At 35.6% G+C, this 19395-nt stretch overlaps 4 protein-coding genes across 15 annotated transcripts; 1 reads left to right on the top strand and 3 right to left on the bottom strand.

Moving 5' to 3' along the window:
- Positions 1-51: 51 nt before the first annotated feature.
- Positions 52-4823, bottom strand: LOC122318418 (heparanase-like protein 3). Of its 9 annotated transcripts, none has more exons than XM_043135732.1 (11): positions 4670-4823; positions 3991-4057; positions 3577-3862; positions 2610-2646; positions 2335-2518; positions 1950-2127; positions 1492-1633; positions 1106-1295; positions 885-1010; positions 632-731; positions 52-535 (listed from the first exon to the last, which is right to left on the bottom strand). In XM_043135732.1, the coding sequence occupies exons 3-11, from the start codon at positions 3838-3840 to the stop codon at positions 161-163; spliced, it is 1596 nt and encodes a 531-aa protein (XP_042991666.1). In that variant the 5' UTR covers positions 3841-3862; positions 3991-4057; positions 4670-4823; the 3' UTR covers positions 52-160. The 9 variants fall into 9 exon arrangements, with proteins under 9 accessions (XP_042991666.1, XP_042991663.1, XP_042991667.1 ...); XM_043135729.1 differs by having other exon boundaries at positions 1492-1722; positions 1979-2127; XM_043135733.1 differs by having other exon boundaries at positions 1492-1638; positions 1979-2127.
- Positions 4824-6429: 1606 nt separating this feature from the next.
- On the top strand, positions 6430-7395 carry LOC122274277 (TPD1 protein homolog 1-like). The gene is made up of 2 exons (XM_043083317.1): positions 6430-6717; positions 6806-7395. The coding sequence occupies exons 1-2, from the start codon at positions 6642-6644 to the stop codon at positions 7114-7116; spliced, it is 387 nt and encodes a 128-aa protein (XP_042939251.1). The 5' UTR covers positions 6430-6641; the 3' UTR covers positions 7117-7395.
- Positions 7396-7672: 277 nt separating this feature from the next.
- Positions 7673-10004, bottom strand: LOC122274276 (prostatic spermine-binding protein-like). The gene is made up of 3 exons (XM_043083316.1): positions 9721-10004; positions 8323-8381; positions 7673-8236 (listed from the first exon to the last, which is right to left on the bottom strand). Exons 1-3 carry the CDS (start codon positions 9844-9846, stop codon positions 7888-7890), a joined length of 534 nt encoding a protein of 177 aa, XP_042939250.1. The 5' UTR covers positions 9847-10004; the 3' UTR covers positions 7673-7887.
- A 3483-nt stretch (positions 10005-13487) lies between these two features.
- LOC122318949 (protein PHOX1-like) lies at positions 13488-17608 on the bottom strand. 4 transcript variants are annotated; one of them, XM_043136719.1, is made up of 4 exons: positions 17456-17608; positions 15078-17217; positions 14748-15004; positions 13488-13849 (listed from the first exon to the last, which is right to left on the bottom strand). In XM_043136719.1, the coding sequence occupies exons 2-3, from the start codon at positions 17062-17064 to the stop codon at positions 14856-14858; spliced, it is 2136 nt and encodes a 711-aa protein (XP_042992653.1). In that variant the 5' UTR covers positions 17065-17217; positions 17456-17608; the 3' UTR covers positions 13488-13849; positions 14748-14855. The 4 variants fall into 4 exon arrangements, with proteins under 4 accessions (XP_042992653.1, XP_042992657.1, XP_042992655.1 ...); XM_043136723.1 differs by having other exon boundaries at positions 15078-17149; positions 17456-17597; XM_043136721.1 differs by having other exon boundaries at positions 15078-17180; positions 17456-17592.
- Positions 17609-19395: the final 1787 nt, after the last annotated feature.

Below are 19395 nucleotides of genomic sequence, written 5' to 3'. Positions count from 1 at the left end.
GAAACATGTAAACATTTTATAGCTTACGTTTCACCATCTTATAGAATAAGATTAGAGGAAAAAAATCACTCATATTTGTGACCACTTCTTTGTCTCCCGTACAAATTTGGGATATTATTGTACACGTGCAAGTGGGATTTATCAATATTTGTCGGTGCACTTAACTACATGCAGAGAGATTACTGTAAGGTATTTGAACAAATACAACAGAGAAAGGAGCAACAGTTACTGGATCTGATTGGTTTACATTTATTGGATCCAAGGATGGAATAGCACCAGAAGAAACTACTGTGAGTATTTGCCCATTTAAAAGCACTGTTTGGCTGTGTAAATTCCTATCTTTTGCTGTTAAGTGGTATTCTTCTCTAGTACCATTGCCAATTTTAGACCCTGAAGACATTGTAGCAAATTTTGTTCTTGGATTTTGACTTTCTTGTGAAGTCGAAGTACTGATGCTAGTATCATTTTCTGTCGAAATGTACACTTGAACTGTAGTGGTACCATCTAGGTTGATCAAGAGCAATGTGATTCCTTGCTGCAATGATGAAAACTTGATGAATCAGCTAACTTTCTCTTTCATTTTCCTTCATCAGTTTTTTTTTGGGTGAACTAAACTTTAGATTATTCTTACCATTTTCTTTGAGCAGTGAGCATAAGCACGAATTTTTTTGGTTCCGCGGAAGTTTGTGGATAGAACATTGTTTCCCATTAAACGGTGCCAAAGAAGTGCACTATAAAATGAAGCAACAATATTATAGCTTTGGTGATTTATGGAAAGATGCATAATTCTCTAATTCTGGCTCTTTTGTAGTTATTGTAGGGGCAGACCCATTAATAGATTCGCTTTGGAAGAGAAATATTATACTTGGAATTTAAAGAATAACCTGTAGTAATCAGGGTTTGGAGCGAAACTGGAAGTGTCGAGTAGGCCATAGTTTCCACCAATCAAGGATTGTCTACAATATGTTTTGGTGTCAAAAGAAGACGCCATTCCGAGCTGGTCCAAGTACCTGTTTGTTTATTTAGATGGCAAACAAGATCCTTACCCAACAGCATATTCAAATGGTTATGGAAAAAGAGAGTAAGAAAGTGAGCGTACTGTTACCATAAACTGAAAACAAATGCATTAGTGACAAGATTGTGGCCGCTGTTATAAGCACCGCCTGCTTCGCCAACCCACGCAACTGCTCGAGTCCCACTACTCTTCAGGATGCTCTGAAGGCTACTAAATGTATGCGATACGCTGTCTAGACTAGATGGATCCAGGATCATGTCAACAAGGTGATCACCCACACCTACATTAGAGAAAACAAAAGAGTTATCAGATAAATTCTCGGGCAGCTATAAATGCGGTGAGGCTTACTTATTGTGTTTATGTTTCTCTTATTCTAGAGAATCCAGATTGGAGAGGAATGTCATATAGAAATAACAATATTTTGTGGTGAAATATCACTTCCCCCATATTCTTTTAGTACATACTAATTAATGTACCTGGACCAAGGCTGTAGATGTGGAATGTCACCACCTGAAGAGATTTAGGTGTTTTCTTGATGAATTCTGAGAACCAGTTTGCGTCAAAGAAACCTCCTGGTGCAATGACTAGTGGTTTTACTTCGAAACCAGCATAAATATTCTGCACTATGTTTTGGAGAGAGTCTATATCAGATGCATATTGATCTGCTGAAACTTCTGTTCCAATTCCATTACCACTCAGTTCATTTCCTATCAGGGAAGAATATTTACATCTGAGATTATGTAGCCTTCGGCAATACACTTAAAAAGTAAGTGGGATGTATGTTCCTAGCTAGCTTAGATTACATTGAGTTTATTGATTAAATGAAGAAGGTCACCATGCGTGTTCTGTTAGTTTACAGTTTAGGAGGCAAATGATAATATATCTATTGTGGCATCAGAAAGACTGTGAAAAGCTATTATAAAGCGGCATATACCTTCCAAATATGTGCATAAGATGTCTTACCAAGCTCCCAACCATGAATAGTATAACCCTTTCTGACACTATATCGTATAAGAGACTCAGTATCACTGGAATTCCAAGGTCCAACGGCAGCACCTCGGTTGTCTATAGTCTTGCCGCTTAGCTCATTTAGACCAAAAACAACAACAGCCCTGGATTTCAAACCAAAATGTGATGATGCCATGTTGATAAACAGTTACTAATTTATAGTATTTAGGCCTGTGCAGAATATCCGAAAACCCGACCCACCCTGTTCAACTCGACATGAACTGAACCAAGAAAGATCAGTTTTCATTAGTTCGGTTCAGTTCATGTTAAGCATATATAATTTCAGTTGATTTGACTGACAAAGTTGTTACCCGGTTTTCTTGAAGAAAAGGTTGAGTTCGTCCCAGCGAGACATTGATAAGCAGCCTTGAGAGAATCCCAACAGCTCTGAATTATTTTTGACAAATGAATTGCATTGTTGTCCATTGCCTTCTGTCTCGTATATGACTTTGTTTTGTAAGGTCCCACCTAATCTAATTTTTAAGGGAGAAAAAGCTGCAAAAGATCAAAGCTTATGATCAGTCCTAAACTTGGGTAATATAAGAAATTGTTCAGCAAGTATTTTATTTAGTCGTGACTACTTTACCTTTGATGGCATTCAGTAATATAAAGTTGTTTAGGTCCTACAAAGAAAGAAAGAAAAAACATTAATTTCAACGAGGAAAATGAAACGTGAGCTTGCTCCTTACGACATTGACCATAATCTTGGGAATTAATTGGGTTAATTTAATTTGTTTGACAAGGCGCCCTTAGGAGTTTTTGTTGTTTGTTTTTTTGGTTAACTCTCTTTAAATTAAGGAAAAAGCACCTTCAACCTGCAACGAAAAGTTCACCCAAGAACAAGCAAGCTGAAAGTAATCAGAAGTCTTTAGAATCCAATGTTGGGAAAGCTCCTTAGAATTTGAAAAATTGAAAACCCTTTGCTCTCAAAGGGCAAGTTCAAAATTTTTAGTAGATATCCACTTGAATGCTTTTTGCTTGAGTTTTGCAAATAGAACAGTCAATATTTGATTCATGGACCAAGCAATTTTGTGATGTCCAGTACTTCTGGCTCCTGCCATGCACAGTAAAATCACTCTAAAATGTTTCTGATCTGTTGTTGATAACTAAAAAATTGATGCCACCCCTACCACTCATATTTTGCAGATTTTGGCCATACTTGAGTAATGGTAATCCCCTTTTACGATCAGTGGTCAGTGGTCGCTATCTTCGATCCTAGCTAGATATTCATTCCGAGATGCGAAGTATAGTTTTCGTGTTTCTAATTTGGCATGAGAAAGTGTTGGTCTGTTCGTCTTCCTCCTAAAAATTTTAAAAGGAGGATTTAACTCAAAGGTGGCGATCATGACTAAAAAATTCTAAAAAAGCTTTGTAATATGCAATTGTGGACAACCCTTACCTACCCAGTACCGCCACCTTTGGAAAAACTCTATGGCCAATAATCTCAGTGAAACTATTTATATTTTGAATGATATCAAAGATCGATGGCCGGAATGATGGGGACGGGGTACATACTGAAGTACTATGCGAAGGATATTGATCGGCTTGCTTACTAGATTTAGTATAGAAGCTCTGCCCCAGCTACATCTTCCATAGTCGCATTTCTCAGGAGGCCACCAATCCAAAGTGGCACAGACAAAATCATCATCTATTCGTCCAATTGAAGTTTCCCCATTTATATAAGCCACACCTTCAATGGTATTTCCAGCCGTACTCTTTGAAGACATATAAGAGGTGTGAATGACCCAGTAAAGCCAGAAACACCCACAAAAGAGCAGACATAGAGAACCCATCCCATAAGACAAAGTCCTCTGCATGCGCTTATTTTGTACCCGTCTGCTGCAATTCCAGCCGTAGTTAATTTTAAGATATTACATATACATACATAAATACATACATACATACATACATGCATAGACACAGAGAGAGAGAGAGAGAGAGAGAGAGAGAGAGAGAGAGAGAGATACCAATTGATTGCAGAGGGGAAGAAGAAAGAGAGAGAGAGATGTTAACCAATCTCAAAATCAAGATCACCTGTAGTTGAATATATCAATATAGTTGTTAGGAAAACCTCACCCAGACAATCCAGATAATTAGATATGAAGAAAAACCTCCACCAGAGACGACATTTTTTTATGGACATTTAGTCACTAACAAAACCATAATATAATCAATTCAAGGGTCAACGAGCTGGGCTCTCTCATCTGACATGCAAAAATGCATGGATGCTTCTTCTTACTGGTTTTTGTTATTATTCACAGGCAACAACCCCCATCGAATTCGATTCACTGTCCCTATCACCTTCACGATGATCGGGGATAAGGGTTACTTTTAGATCTTGGAAAAGGAATATTAGGGGTATAGGATTCATCATGTAGTTATGTTTATCATACGGTACATGACAGTGAAAGCCCATGCATAAGTACTGCAAGCACCTAATGAAAACTCTTTTTCTGCTGCGTGATCACGAGGCTAGCGAGTGATCTGTGATTGTGTGGCAATAACAAGATCATCATAAATCGATGAAACCCGAAATACAAAGATTGTATATATATCTTTGAAGTAGCCTGTTTTTTCAGAAAATTATGTCTAAACGCTAAATAAGTGAATTTGGTTGAGTGTGACAAGCAATAAGCATGCACTTACTCTAATAGTACTGCTGCAGGTTGAAGACAATGGGGCTAGCTGCATGGCCAACAAGACAGCTCATTCCAATCGCCCTATCCAAATTCATGGGAGGTTCTAATTACTTCTCTTAGGTCGGCACTGGATTATAAGCCACATACATAGTCAATATAATATATATATATATATATTGTCAAAGGCCTTTAATATTTATTAATATTAGGGGCAGGTACAGGCGGGAACTCTTATAATATGCAGTACGTAAGGTTCGCGGAAGGTTCAAATCTGTCTTTTTGTAGGTGGACGCTGACTATAAAGCCACAATCGAACCAAAAGACTTTTGTCCCTGCTTACTTTAGATATACAAACCATTTTATCTCATTTCATCATCGTTATAATTATTTTAAATTTTCACACAAAATATAATAAATAATTAAATTTTTTTAAATTTTTAAATAATAATAATATTAAAAAATAATATTTTATTCAACTTTTATTTAAAACTATTTTATCTTATTTCACTATCCAAACCAAACATCATGTACTGAGAACCTTGGTAAAATCCAGACGCATGCTGCATGCATTATGCTTAATTTCCCACGGAAAAATCAATCCCAACTAATATTCTTACCCTTTTTATTATTGTTATTATTATTATTATTATCATACGTTACTTAATTTCTGGTAAATTATTGGAATGAATTCCAAGAATAATTTATGCTAAGAAGTCTACAGAATCTCTATCTACCACTTGTGTTAAAAATATATGGCATGGAAGTGTTCAGGCGGCACAACACTTGCAGATTATGTAATGCTACGTCGCCCTTGAAAAGCAAGGGCGTATGTTCTCTCTTGTAAGTTGTAATCCACTGATTCGATATTCCTCGATCAGGAATATTATTTTCCGGGATATATCTATAAATGATAAGAGCTTTGCAATACATAATTCGGTGTGTTACCACATATATTATTTATAATATGACTCATTATAACTTTAAGAAAAAATAAAATACCAATTATTTTTTGAGTAATACTACTTATCATCTCAATTTTCATCATTCCATAACGAGTCATTAGATGATTGGAGATTAGTTATTATATTTCACTTATAAACCTATCATCTAATAACACGTCATGGGATGATGAGAGGATGATAAGAATTGGGATAATGAATAGATTTTTTCTTATTTTTTAGCACAGTTGATATGAAAAGCTTTTACATATATAAGTGGTGTGTTGGTGTATAAAAAATAAGGATTCTAACTAAATTTTCTCTCATTAATATCCATTGGAAAAATTCTACTCATCTTGATCCTCACACTATATACTACGCATAATTTTTTTTTTCTTACCAAATTTGTGATGTATAGATGATAAGTAAAAGAACTCAATTACTGTAGAAAGAATAAAACGAAATAAAAATGAAATAAAAAAAATAAATAAATGTGGTGTGTAGGGATAATAAATAGCAAAACTCATATATATTATATTGGTAAGTGGATATTTGTAATTAACAATACAGCTTTCATCGATTATAGATATAATTATACTAATTAAGTCACATATTAAATATTTATTAGGTGAAATTTAATTATATAACCGATTACAATTTACAATAAATTATTGGGTATCACGCAAATAATGTGATTCGATCACTGATTAGGCATAATTAATAATAATAATAATAATAATATTGGCGAGATTTTTTAGATTGTTTGCATATGCGATGGCTATATTCAAGGAAAATAAAAGTTCTATATGGAATATTCAGGGGGCATGATTTGAGGAAATTAAGTTCTAAATTTCTTAAATATTCATCATTTAACACCACAAAATCTTGAAGAATTAATACTGTTTGGAAACGGTATATATCTAAGATTGACTAATATTCCCTTACCAAAACTGTTCAAAAGACCTCTATTATTTATAAGTAGATCATCGTCGAGGAAGTCACTTGAATCGATTAAAACAAAAAAGAGAGTGATCATATATCATGTCTCCAATGGCTGCCATCATCACCAAAAATTCATTCCTAGTTCTGATCTCTCTGAGTCTGATCATTGGCCTAGGTAGGTATATATATGAATATTTCTATAGTTTATGCATTGCATATACCATCATTTCTTATGATTTAAATTATGTTTATTCAAATTGCAGTCCATTGCCAATGCTCTCTGGAAAAAATTGGGATTACCCAAACTGATACCGGAGCTACAATTCATAATAAACCGGAGTGGAAGGTGACAATTCACAATGTCTGCCCTTGTTCTGTATTGCACCTGAAATTAGCTTGCAGTGGTTTTCAAACAGTGGAAGATATTGACCCTTCAGTCTTGAGCATATCCAATGGCGAGTGTCTTGTCAACAATGGTCAACCCATCTATCCTTCTACTACATTCAGCTTCACCTATGCTTGGGATACTTCGTTTCCTTTCACACCATTGTACTCTGATGTTGCTTGTTCTTAAGGAGTATCAAAAGGCCAAAAGAAAGATGACACGTAAATAAGTTCTACAGTATTTATTCATGTTCAATTTTACGTGTTTATCTCTTTTCTACAAAATTCAATAAAAAGTCAATTCGAATTCCTAATGTTTTTTTAGATAATTTGAGTTTGTTATTGGGTTACTGTTATCTTGGAGAGGACCATTTGTTGATTGTCATTTTTTTTTCCCTTCGCAAATTTATGTTTGTCTTGCCCTAAATAAAAAGAGCTTGAATAAAGTTGCAAAAAAGTGCGATATATATTTTTTTTTTGACACTGGGTGCTCAGGAACAACGTCTCAATTAATTCGAGAGTGCACAAGCTCTCGACAATGAATTTCTTGCAAGTGTATCTCAAGTAATTCAATGATAAAATTCCTCAATCCAATAAGCCCTAAAGATTGTTTACTCCAAAAGGGATTTGATCCTTAGACCTGAGAAAAAAAAGTGCGATATTAAAATCTTCAAAAAGTTTTTCCAATAATTTTTTAAAATCTCAATCATTTTGAAATTAAATGATTTAAGTTCTGCAAACTCAAATTAAACTACATAATAGAGCAGTAGAAATATAAAATAATAAAGTTGATCAAGTGCTACATATTAATTCTCCAGTCTGTTGAAAAGGCACGCTCGAGTTCTACTATCGCAACATTCCCCTGCAACCCGACTAAAGGTGGCCAAAACATTTTTTCTTTTTTGTTTGTTTTTCGATAAGTGGCCAAAACATAAGGAACAAAGATACAAAAATCAAACTTTCATTTCCTCTTCTTCGCAGGTGGCTGAGGTGTCTCTTCCTCATCTTCCTCCTCATCCTCCTCTTCATCATCATCATCATCATCTTCTTCTTCCTCCCCATCATCATCATCATCATCTTCATCATCCTCATCTTCACTTCCACCATCACCATTTGCTTCAGGCTCATCTTCGGGATCCCCATCACCGTCACCACCATCATCATGTGCTTCATCATCATTGCCTCCATCAACTTCATCATCATCCGCAACATCATCATCATCCTCATCATCTTCATCATCCTCTGTTTCACTGGCATCTTTGTTCTCGGGACCAGGTTTTTTCACTGCATGCAGCTCAGACAATGGAAACCTGAAAAATACAATAGGTTGAGTACCACCCTTTCCAGAAAAATAGAGCAGCAATAGCAAAAAGGTGGAAGAAATTTAGTCGCTAACCCTCCAGATGAGTCTGGCTCTTTGTGCAAAATATCCATTCCATTTGGCGAAAGTCCCATCTGAAAAAAAAAAAAAAAATCCAGACTCATGCCAATTAATAAGATCAACTAAAGAGTCCATACAAAATGCTAAAAACTTGGCAGAGGAGTTAAAAAGGTAGCGTGAAAAAAATCAGTAGAATGCCACAGCAGGTCATAAACACAATTTCTACAAATTCTTGCTTATTGCAAATTACCGACTAAAAAGGTAATAATAAATTGGAAATTTTATTGAAGGGTGCAAAGGCTTAGCCCAAGTACATAGGAACTTATTAAAAAAACGCTTATAGGAAATGATGTATAAAAAAAAAAAACGCTTATGTGTGAAGGTACAAAGTGTTGGCTTGAAGTCAGACAATGGTTGTTTGAAGTATTAATCCCACATATCTTGTAATGAGTAGTGTGTATATGACCTGTACCTTCACACATAAGGATAAAGGTCAACATGAATACAAATTAAACATGGCAATTGATGCAAATCATTTTGGCAACTAACTAGAACAAAAAACTAATAACATTCTTCGGGGAATCAGTTGTATGATAACGTGTATGTTGTTTCCTTGGAAATTCAGTTCAATCAGACAGTCATTCCCATGCATATTCACAAAGGAAATTAGAGGATGGTCTGAGAGAGAGAAGTAGCGAGTTGCAAACCCTCTCTACCAATCTACTCCCCACAAAATGAGCATTGAGCACCTACATGTTAAGAAAGAAAAGTGAAAAAAGAACCCACTCAACTAGTCTTCGTAGTCCAAGCCATAAACTAGAACATTATAACCTAGGCATAATACCAGCTAACAAGAGGTAATCTAATGGGTATACACACCTATGACAGCCCATGAAATATGTAAACCCTAAACTAAATTTTATAAAATTTGGTCATGGTTCTGGGTTGAAATTAACTAACGTCGTCAAGCTGGTGTAAACCTTCTACCAGATTTACCAGGTGTACACAAAAACTCGCTTATACAATTCCCACACAAAGGCCCATTAAAATTCCCACGCAATATGTTTCAAGAAACTTGGAAACAAAGATTTCAACACAAGAATTCAAATACAAAAGACCACAATTTTCTGATGCAGATAATCAGTGAAAACACTGAAAATGCTGATGCCAGAATTTGTTTTCCTATCTCCCCCCCCCCCCCCCCCCCCACAAAAAAAAAAAAAAGAGTACAACATAACAAGGGAAAAATCTTACCTTTCGATAACAGATATTGTTCACACTCACAATTCCAAAAAAATAAGAGGAGAAGACGAAAGAAAGAAATCCAGTTACAAACTCAAGTTAGGAAAACCAGAGGTTCGCAGCGTAAAAAATAGAAATATAAAATGCCTATATACTAAATTTAGTCTATACCATCGAGAGAGAGAAAGCAAGAAACTTGGCAGCGACAATGGCAGTCTCAACCACAACAGCCTCCATCACAGAGCAAAGAAAACACTCCAGATCAACGGCGTTCGAGCGAAAAGTATCCATATCCATCTCCCGAGCAGACTAAGATCCTAGAGAGACCAAAAAACCCTAATTGGGAGAGAAGATATTCGAAGCGTAGAAATTTCTTTATAGGGAGAGTTTCCAGGGTTTTAGAAATTGAGGGGGTTAAAATTAGGGTTTTGAAGATGGGGACATTTCATTGACCGCTTTGCCGCTTAGTCTTGGGATAATTCGATCCATCAAGGACTCGTTAGTTGTTACGTCACAAGATGACAGGTGGAATCTGGACCGTTCGCTATGCAGATTCTGAGCGCACGAGACTTCTATCTTTAGGCCGTGCGATTTGCCGGTCACTCTAGCCTGTATAAAATAAAATAAACCTTTTTACGTATTTTATTGACTTAATTGATTACAAGATCAAAATTGTTTATACAGTTATTTTTATATATATTTTATTTATTTTATTAATATAATTGATTATATATTAAAAAAATTAATATAATCAATCACATCAAAAAAATATATAAGAAATACATAAAATAATTATATATAAAATTATTCAAAAATCAATTAATCTTGCAGATAGAATATATAAAAAATATGTAAAAATAATTGTATATATATATATAACATTACTAAAAAAATACCTTAGAATTTCTATTTACGGGTAGCTTTCTAACTTTTTGTGGAAGTAAAAGGGAATCTGGACCGTTGAATTTGCAAATTCTGAATAGACAGCCTAGAAGTAAACGTTCGTAATAAACATTTCCAAAGATTGACGAAGAAACATTGATCATAAGTATAATTCTAGTCCCAAGCTACCGCTGGGAATTTTATTTATTTTTCTTTTAAATAAGTGTTTTTTTAATAATGTTATGATTTAAAAAAAAAAACTAAAAACAAAATATTGAAAAGTGTTAAAAAAAAAATACATGTAATAAAAGTTTAAAGAAACCACATCAAAATAACTAGCCTTTATTTTATGAAATATTTACTGCTCAGGAAATATTGATCATAAACACATCAAAGTATTTGAAGTATTTTGGGCCATCCCGGATATTCGTCTCCATATGTTTCCTTCGTAAACAGCTAATAAACTGAATAAGCAGGCAAGCTTTACTGTCACAGATGGACATCAATCAAAAGTAGAGCTTTCTTCATTATGAACAAATCACAGATCTGCTTTTGAATCGACAAGCTTCAGATTTAAAGGCCAATGGCGACTGTTATTGCAGGAAGCTGCCCCAAAAGTGTATTACTGATGAAAGTAGAATGCCAGTACAAAAAAGCAGCAGGAGAAGAAAGAATGCCAGTCAAATAAATTTATTTCAGATCCAGGCTAAAGGCAAGCAATTGGTTTGTTATTCTTGCCCGGCTAATTGACCAAAAATCAAAAGCATATTTGACTAGCCTAGCAGTTCAAAAGTTCCTTGGCCATATTTTATTAAATTGCAACAAATATTTCAGCATGCATGTAACTACGTAGCTGATACCAAAATAAATAGAAATAGTCCGATAAAGTAAGGCAGGCAAACTGTTTTCCCTGCACCATCAGCTCTGGGGTTGATCCAAACCAAAGGCAGCTCGGGGACACGCAATAGAACTCAGTGAGGGGGGGCCCCCCGGGGGGGGGGGGGGGGGGGGGGGGGGGGGGAAGGTAAGCCCCATTTTCCATCTGATTCCAGCACCTCAAATACATTTACCCCACAATCAGTTAGAATCCTATGGCAAACTGGTTTCGTTCTTGTGGATGTGCAGCTACCACAAGTGAGTATAGTGAAGAACTGCATCAACATGGGCAATGAGAGAAGAAAAAGAGAAAATGATGCCAGCATGCAATTGCCCACCGTTATCATACATATGGAATACCGGCCCAGTTGCCACTGAATGCAAATGCAAAGGGCTACATATCAGAACCGTTAATTCAAAAACTGCACAAGCATTATGCAGAATTAGGGAGATGAGAATAAGAAGTCCCATTAAGTATCAGAATTCGGCTATTGAACAATGGATGGCAAGCAATGCCAAGCAAAGCTGATAGCCCATATGTCAAACTTAATGAGGCATAGGCCAAGTACCTTCACGAATATTGGCAAAGGATCACCGAATGCCTGACATCGAATGGAAGATAAGCAGTGGGGTTCATCTGGCATCGTAATTGAAGATTTGAAGCACCAAATACACGTACATTTCCATCCAAAAAGCTGGTATAAATTAACTGGCTATCAGAAGAGAATATTGCATGGGAGATTGGTGCTGGAGGTTCTTTTACAGTCCACTGGAAACACGTAACTTTGTCAAATATTCTGGACAAGATTGATGGAGAGGGGGAGCATGGTGGAAGGAAATTGCTTATTTCCTTCAAAGGCTATCCACCTCTCAGAAGCTAGAAAAGGCAAAAGTAGAAAGGCTTGCCTCCAAAACAGAGAAGAACAGAGAAAGTAACAGAAACAGAGCACCAAAAGCTTAGAGACTCTCCATCTCTGTAAGAAAATTTTCTTTACTAGATGATGCTGATGGGGGACGGTCATCAGAGAGATTTATAATACGAGGCGGCACTTTCTAGGTATGATAAGTAGAGGTACTTATCACGATAGCATTTTAGGTGATCACTGATTACGAAGTGATCGAAACTGGGAGATCAGTCCGATAGTTGGTCGTCTTAGCTGTCTTTAGATGACCTTCTTTTTTCTATACAAGTACGATTACTAGCTTTGTACCATGCTTGTCAAACCAGTTTTTATTTATCCTGTTCTAAGATCTTGATTTCACAGTTGAGCTTTTTCAAAAACCTCTTTATCTCGATGTTTTAGCTATGCTTTCAGAAAGCTTCTGCCTTTTCTCAAGTCTTACCTTCTTTTTCAATGTCCATCATATGTTTCCTACAAGTTAAAACCTCTTTTTTTTTTTTTTGTTTATTCACAATGAATGAGGATCACTCCCTTGCCAGTTAGCATGGATTTTCTTCCCTTCCAGCAGAATGTTCCACTCTCGTGAATGCTGCAATTATTTTCGTGTCATTATTCGAAGCACATTCTGCAATTATTTTCTTGTCATGATGGACACGATGTGCGGCAGGAGTCGGAGGTCTTTACTATAAAAAATCGTTTGGACTTTCAAGTTTATATGTTTGGGTATTAATTATTTGAAATCTAACGCAAAATACATCAGATTTAGATTGACGCTGATCGCATTGGTTCGTGCCAGAGAAACTGACATGTCATTACTAACAAAGCTATTCCAGTGTTTGCACTAGAGCAGCACAGAAACTGGAAAAACGGAAGAACTACTAATGCGTATGGATAGGGACCTCAATCAAGCATTCTGAATTCGTTTTGTCGTTGTTTCTCCGGATACAATGAATTATGGCTGGAAGTTGAGAAGACAACAATTTTCAAATTCTTACATAACTTTTTACAAGCACATGTTCTACCTTCTCAATTAGACCCACAACATTAAGAGGACGTCTCAAAGAGCATAAGCCAGATTACAAACAAACAAACAAACGACACTGTTCTTTTGATAAGTAGACAAACAAGTGACACTTTTGTCATTACACAATGTTTGTTCATCACAAAATCACGAGGATCCCGCTGGCAAAACTATTTCATTGGCTATCTAATTGTACTGTTCAATGCGTTCATCTCAACGGGGCATGACGAGTTCAGCAAAAGGGGAAGAATGTAATGTAAAGATAAAGAAAGATGGTATCATTCTGCTATATATTTAAAACCCACAAATTCTTTCAACTCAAAAGTGAGCAAACAAACAAATACAGTACACAACTTACAATAACGCAAACCTTATTGGGTAACAGTGTTACCCCTATTTATTGTTTCAACCAAACAAATTCAATCATATACCCGCTATCTCAAACAGTGAACAACTGAAATTGCTCCGGGGAAGAAAAAATAGAATTCCCAAAAAATGAATGACATGATCGGCTTCATGGCCTAACAACTGACGCTCTCCTCAAAACCAACATACAGACACAGGTCGTCTTTTGCTCCCATAGCAAACAACGAGCTAAACACAATAATCCATGCAAAACCTGCATTGACATTGATGACCAAAAAGAACATGTTTTATTCAGTCCATTTATGCTAATTAGATACTGGCATCAACATAAAGATAGAGCAATCATAATTAAAATGAATTTACAATGTATAATAGGGGGAAAAAAAACAAAACAAACAAACAGAAATCATCAATCACTGAGAAGGGAGATCTAGGGGCAACTAATGGATAGAATAAACTCAAATAATTCCCCCCCGGGATATCAAGAAACTCAAATATGCCAACATTAACGTCTTGGAAAGCATTTTTGTCCAATATTTTTTTATGGCTATCAGTTGATGTTCTATTTTTTTTTTTTTTAAATTCCTTCACTCTTTCAATTACAATCTGATTGTTCTGGTTAATATATAAGGTTAGCTGTTGTTATATAAATATGTATACACTAACTGCTCAGGAAATTTTCAATTTCTAATATAAGAACAGATTAGTATAGATACAAGTTACAACTACTTGTAGTCTTAAAAGAATGCTTCACAAAACCGAAACCAAAATCACAATGCAATAAACTTGCTTTACTACTCTACGTAGAACTCATCTGAGGTTTTATTGCAATGACCGGCACTAGAAAGAGATGTGCAATTCTACTCAAATGCCAAAATCAATCACATCCTAACCATGGTTGCTAAAATCCATGTATGTTGTCAAGCATGAGCATTCAAAGTTTTACCTAGTCTCTGTACTTATTCTACTAAATACAAATGTTTGAATATGTTTTATTATTCTCATGAATAACAGTAAGGTAGCGTGTAGCACCTCATTGTTGAACACTTGAATGTTAGGGTGAGGCAGTGTATATGACGTCATGGTAAAACACTTAATATAGATTTCTCTAACTCAAACTCAAAGAGAAGTGTGATAAGACATAGGCTTACCTATGTTAATCCACAAAACATAGCTTTTTGAGCAATGAACTAGAGGAAGCTGAAGCATTTGTTCAGTGCCCCTAAAAAATATGCAGCGCATCAACAGGAAAAAAAAAATCAAGCATGCTCCAAGACTGAATGAAGCTTTGGAACCCGCCTACGAAACAATGGTTCAAGTCGAAAAGATGGAACACCAAATTGCCACCTCTTGGCATCATACATCTCATTCCAGGCTTGTATTATCTCATCAATTTTGAACCCAAGACCTGCATGATTGCAGATTATTAAGATGTTTCACATAACTAGGGAAGCAAAATTTTGCGCTTGTTTTTATATTACCTTCCAATGCAGTATTATTGGAACAATGATTCTTTATCATAACAGCTATATCTGTGGGAGATGCTCCTGCAAGTTCGAACTTCTCAACCGCAACCTCTAAACATTCTTCCCAAGTTGGTAGCACTAGCTTATATTCCACAATTGAACGCTCATAAAGCAAGGTACCCCATAAGAGATATATCTGTGACGTCATGTTTGCAGCCTGCTCTGCAGCTTCGTCAGCAGAAATATCTTTAAATAGCCCATTCAACCCCATTTTCTCCAGAGTTTCTTTATATTTTTCCGATTTGGAGAGTCCATTTAGACGCTGCTCTTCCATCTCTTCCCACATCAGCATGCCTTTCTCCATGCTGTCCTCAGCCTTGTTATAAAGCTGTAGGACCTCTGAGGAAGGTTCAGTCTCTAATTCATTCTTCCTCCCAACTGCATAGTACCAGCAGAGCTTCGCCTGCTCAAACTGCTGCTGCCCAAGTGCAAGATAGCCTTCATAGAAGTCTGGTTTGATTTGAAGAGCTTCTTCATACCTTTTTTCTGCCTTCACATACTCTTTATGTGCCCACTCATATGCAGCCTTAATCTGCTCAAGTACACATTCTCTCGAACTCTCTTCTGAAATGAGTACTCGCTTCCTTGCCCTGGACAAGTGAACATTCCCCCAATTAAACAATGCCAAAGCTGCCATCTCTTGGAACTTATCTGCAGCAATTTCAAACAGTTCTTGAGCATCATCAGTTGTCACGGTATCCTCCATAGCTTCTGAGTATAGCTTCATACCTAGCTCATGAAGATCCAAGTACGAATCAGAATCAAACCCAACATGGTTCTTGAACAGTCGTGCAAACTGAATAATCCAGTCCTCGATAGAAGTCAACCCTGTCTCAACTTCCTTGCCTTTCCCCACATCCCCAATTTCAACAACATTACCTGATTTTCTATCATCCTTATGCACCTTCTCCTCATTGTTCATCCCCTCATAGAGTGGCTCCTGATCAGGACTAACTTCTGCTACATACAACCTAAGAGACCCTTGTGAATCACCAGATGATTCGGCCAACCTCAGCTCATCAGTAGTAGTGATCGTAACCAAATCTCCCTCTTGATCCCTGTACTTCACAAGAACGCCCGTGAGTCCTGGAAACCTATCCTGAACTATATCTCTTACCAACTTCATGCTACAATTAACTGGTACTTGCGCCGCCCTAATATCCTCCCCAAATACCAACTTCACCGACTTTGTAACCTCTTTTTCTTTCCTAGCAGTCTTACTAGCCATTTTCTCTTCCTCGACCATCTTTGTAATCATTTCCTTATCCTTAACGGCACTTATCTTCTCCTCCACAACCACCTTATCCTCTGTTTTCAACTCACCTTTCCTAGCCTTCTTCTTTCTTAATTTCTCTTTCACCACTTTCCGCAACTTTGCAGCACCGTGCAGATCCACATTAGCCAAACCAATTACTTTCTCATCAACAGTTATACCTTTTTCACTCATCGTCTTTCGCAACCTCTCCAAAATCTCCAGAGCGGTGATATTATTAGGTTCCATACTCAAAACAGTATTAACATCTCTCAATGCCAAATCCAATCGATTCAAAGCTTCATAACACCTTGCTCTCTTTAACAGTGCTTTACTATACCTTGGCGACACCTCTAATGCTAAATTACATTCATTGATTGCTCGAGGGTACTCACCGAGACCCAATTGCATATAACAAACAGCCATATTGCAACGTAAATGTGCAACGTCAATGTGATTTCTGGGTAAGAGTTTGAGGGCCTTTTCATATTTCAACATGGCACCCTCGTGGTCGCGTTTTTGGAAGAGTTTGTTACCTTCTTCTTTGAGCTCTTGGGACATGTTGATGAAGATTGCGGTGTCTTCATCCTGGGCTGTCGAGATTCGATCGGAGGGCTTGCTTGGCTTACCGTTTGCATTGCCAGGCTTTTGTTCTAGCTGATTCTTCTTCTTCCCTGTTGGCTTTCCCATTGACTACTATGAAAATGAGAAATGAAAGAAGCAGTCCCTCCAAATTAAAACCAGCAAGCTCTATTTAGCCCTCTTCACCAACCGACTATTATCATATGCATACAAAGAAGTAGAGCCTGTAAGCAAATTTGTTCCAATCAAAACCAGCATGACCTGTTCGTGCAAACGACCACTAAAAATTTTTAAAAAGAAAATATTCAGATATTGAAGAAAAAATAACCCAAAAAGTTGATGCTCGAAAGAAGTCCCATTTCTTTCTAAACAAAACACAGCAGATATTCATGCATATATAAAAACAAGGAACACAGATCCCAAAAACCGAATTTCAGAAATTGTAGACTGTAGTAGCAATAAGCCGATAACAACCCAAAAAAAAAAAAAAGAGTAAAACCTTTTTCAATTTAGTTTATCCGTCTCCAATCAGAATCTGATTCTACAGGTTGGGCTATGTATTTGGGGTAGAGGGGGGGGGAGGGGGGGAGAGGAAGAGGGAGAGTGGACGAAAATGGTATATTGGGTTGCAGAGAAAATGTCTGGCAATGACACAGTTTCTGAGCTCTCTCTCCCCACTAGGGTTTCCAAAACAATAGGTCCGCGTTCCAAAGTATTATTAAATTTCCCACCTTCCGTCGACACACGTGAGATGCTCCTCAGCACCCTGTTTCGACAACTGTTCGTTTTCGACATTCGATGTGAAATGTGAAATACACGCGCCAAAGAGAGCTTGGGCATTCATGATTCAACCAAAGAGCCAGAGAAGCAGGGGCATAAGACAACCATATTTTCTACCTGTGGTATTATTTTTCTTTAAATATAGAATCCGGGCTGAAAGGACACAAAGTAAAGCGTGTTGTTGTCGGTTTTAAACTTTAACGGGTGAAAAATGATTATTAATCCGTTATAATTTTTTATAATTTTATAAAATTAAGATTTATTTTTAAAGACTTCTAAATAAATTATAAAACAGTTGTTAAAAATTTACAGTTCCATCGCTACCCTTCGAAGGGTTCTCGACTTTATCACGGAATATAACTCAACTATAGAAAATTAAAATATGATCAAAGAAACATATTCGATTTTGCAAAAATTGTCACTGTTTTTTAGAAATGTTTTAACCAAGTTTTATTTATAAAAAGTAAATTTATATACTAACGTAATTTTATTTAATATATTATATTTATTTTATAATAAAAATATTTTCATAATTTAATATATTATATAAAATCACGATAATATATATTATTTTTATAAAATATTTTTATAATTACAGCAAAATTTACTAAAAAATCACGATTCGGTAAAATGTCCTCTCGTTTGAAGAAGTTTTTGTAATTCAATGATTTTAAGGGTTTGTTTGGATATTGAATATTTTAAAATATTAGTGAATGATATTAAAATTATTTGAATTAAGTTGTTTTATTGGTATTCTAAAAAATATGGAGACAGTATTAAATAAAATATTATAAAGTTGACAAATTATTTAAATATTATTTTTATTTTAAAATTAAAAATATTGTATTGTTTTTTATATTTTATTTAAAAAATTTTAAAAAATTATAATAATTAGATAATTATTTTTATATATTTAAAAAAATAAATATTTAAGAATACCTAAAAATATTTAAGTATATAAACAAGATCGAAGGATCTTGTAAACGAAACTTCTTTTTATTTTGATTATGTTATGTAAGTATCTTATTTAATAATTCTAGACCATACAAACTTAATAATTCTAGAACTTTACGGAATATTCCAGGAATATCTTTAGCATATATATTTTTCTTGCCTTTTCAGCTTGAGAAAGTCGAATAAGCCGTGTAAATGATAAAAGGGCCGTAACGATGGGGACAAAGGGATTGACCAAAGGAAAATGATACTCTATTCTCTTCGTTATTAATGCCACAGTTACCAATTTTACCATAAATGTTTTACAGATTGATGTGCCGTTATTTAAAATTATAAATTAAAATGTCCAGTTAATATTTATTATTGATTATTTTATACTATACATTTTATATATTTTAATTATTTTATTTTATTATTATTAATTTAATTTAATTGTTCTACTTATTATATTTATTATAAAAAAATAAAAATAAAAATAATATATAATATATGAAAATGATAAGTAAAATTATTCGTAATAAATTTTTATTAAAAAAATTCTATAAATTGAAAATTTGGTTAATCAGAATTCCAGGTCCAAAGCAACCATCCAAATATTAGAAGATAAAGCCCAATAAGGGGAAGGGCGAGATGGGCCGAATGGCCCCTGACCTAGGCCTGCAACCCGGTCAAACCGTTTGGGTTTTTTGGACCGACCCGTGATAG

Source organism: Carya illinoinensis, chromosome 8 (assembly GCF_018687715.1).
Source record: "Carya illinoinensis cultivar Pawnee chromosome 8, C.illinoinensisPawnee_v1, whole genome shotgun sequence".
Classification (NCBI taxonomy): Eukaryota; Viridiplantae; Streptophyta; class Magnoliopsida; order Fagales; family Juglandaceae; genus Carya; species Carya illinoinensis.
This window is presented reverse-complemented; position numbering and strand designations above follow the sequence as displayed.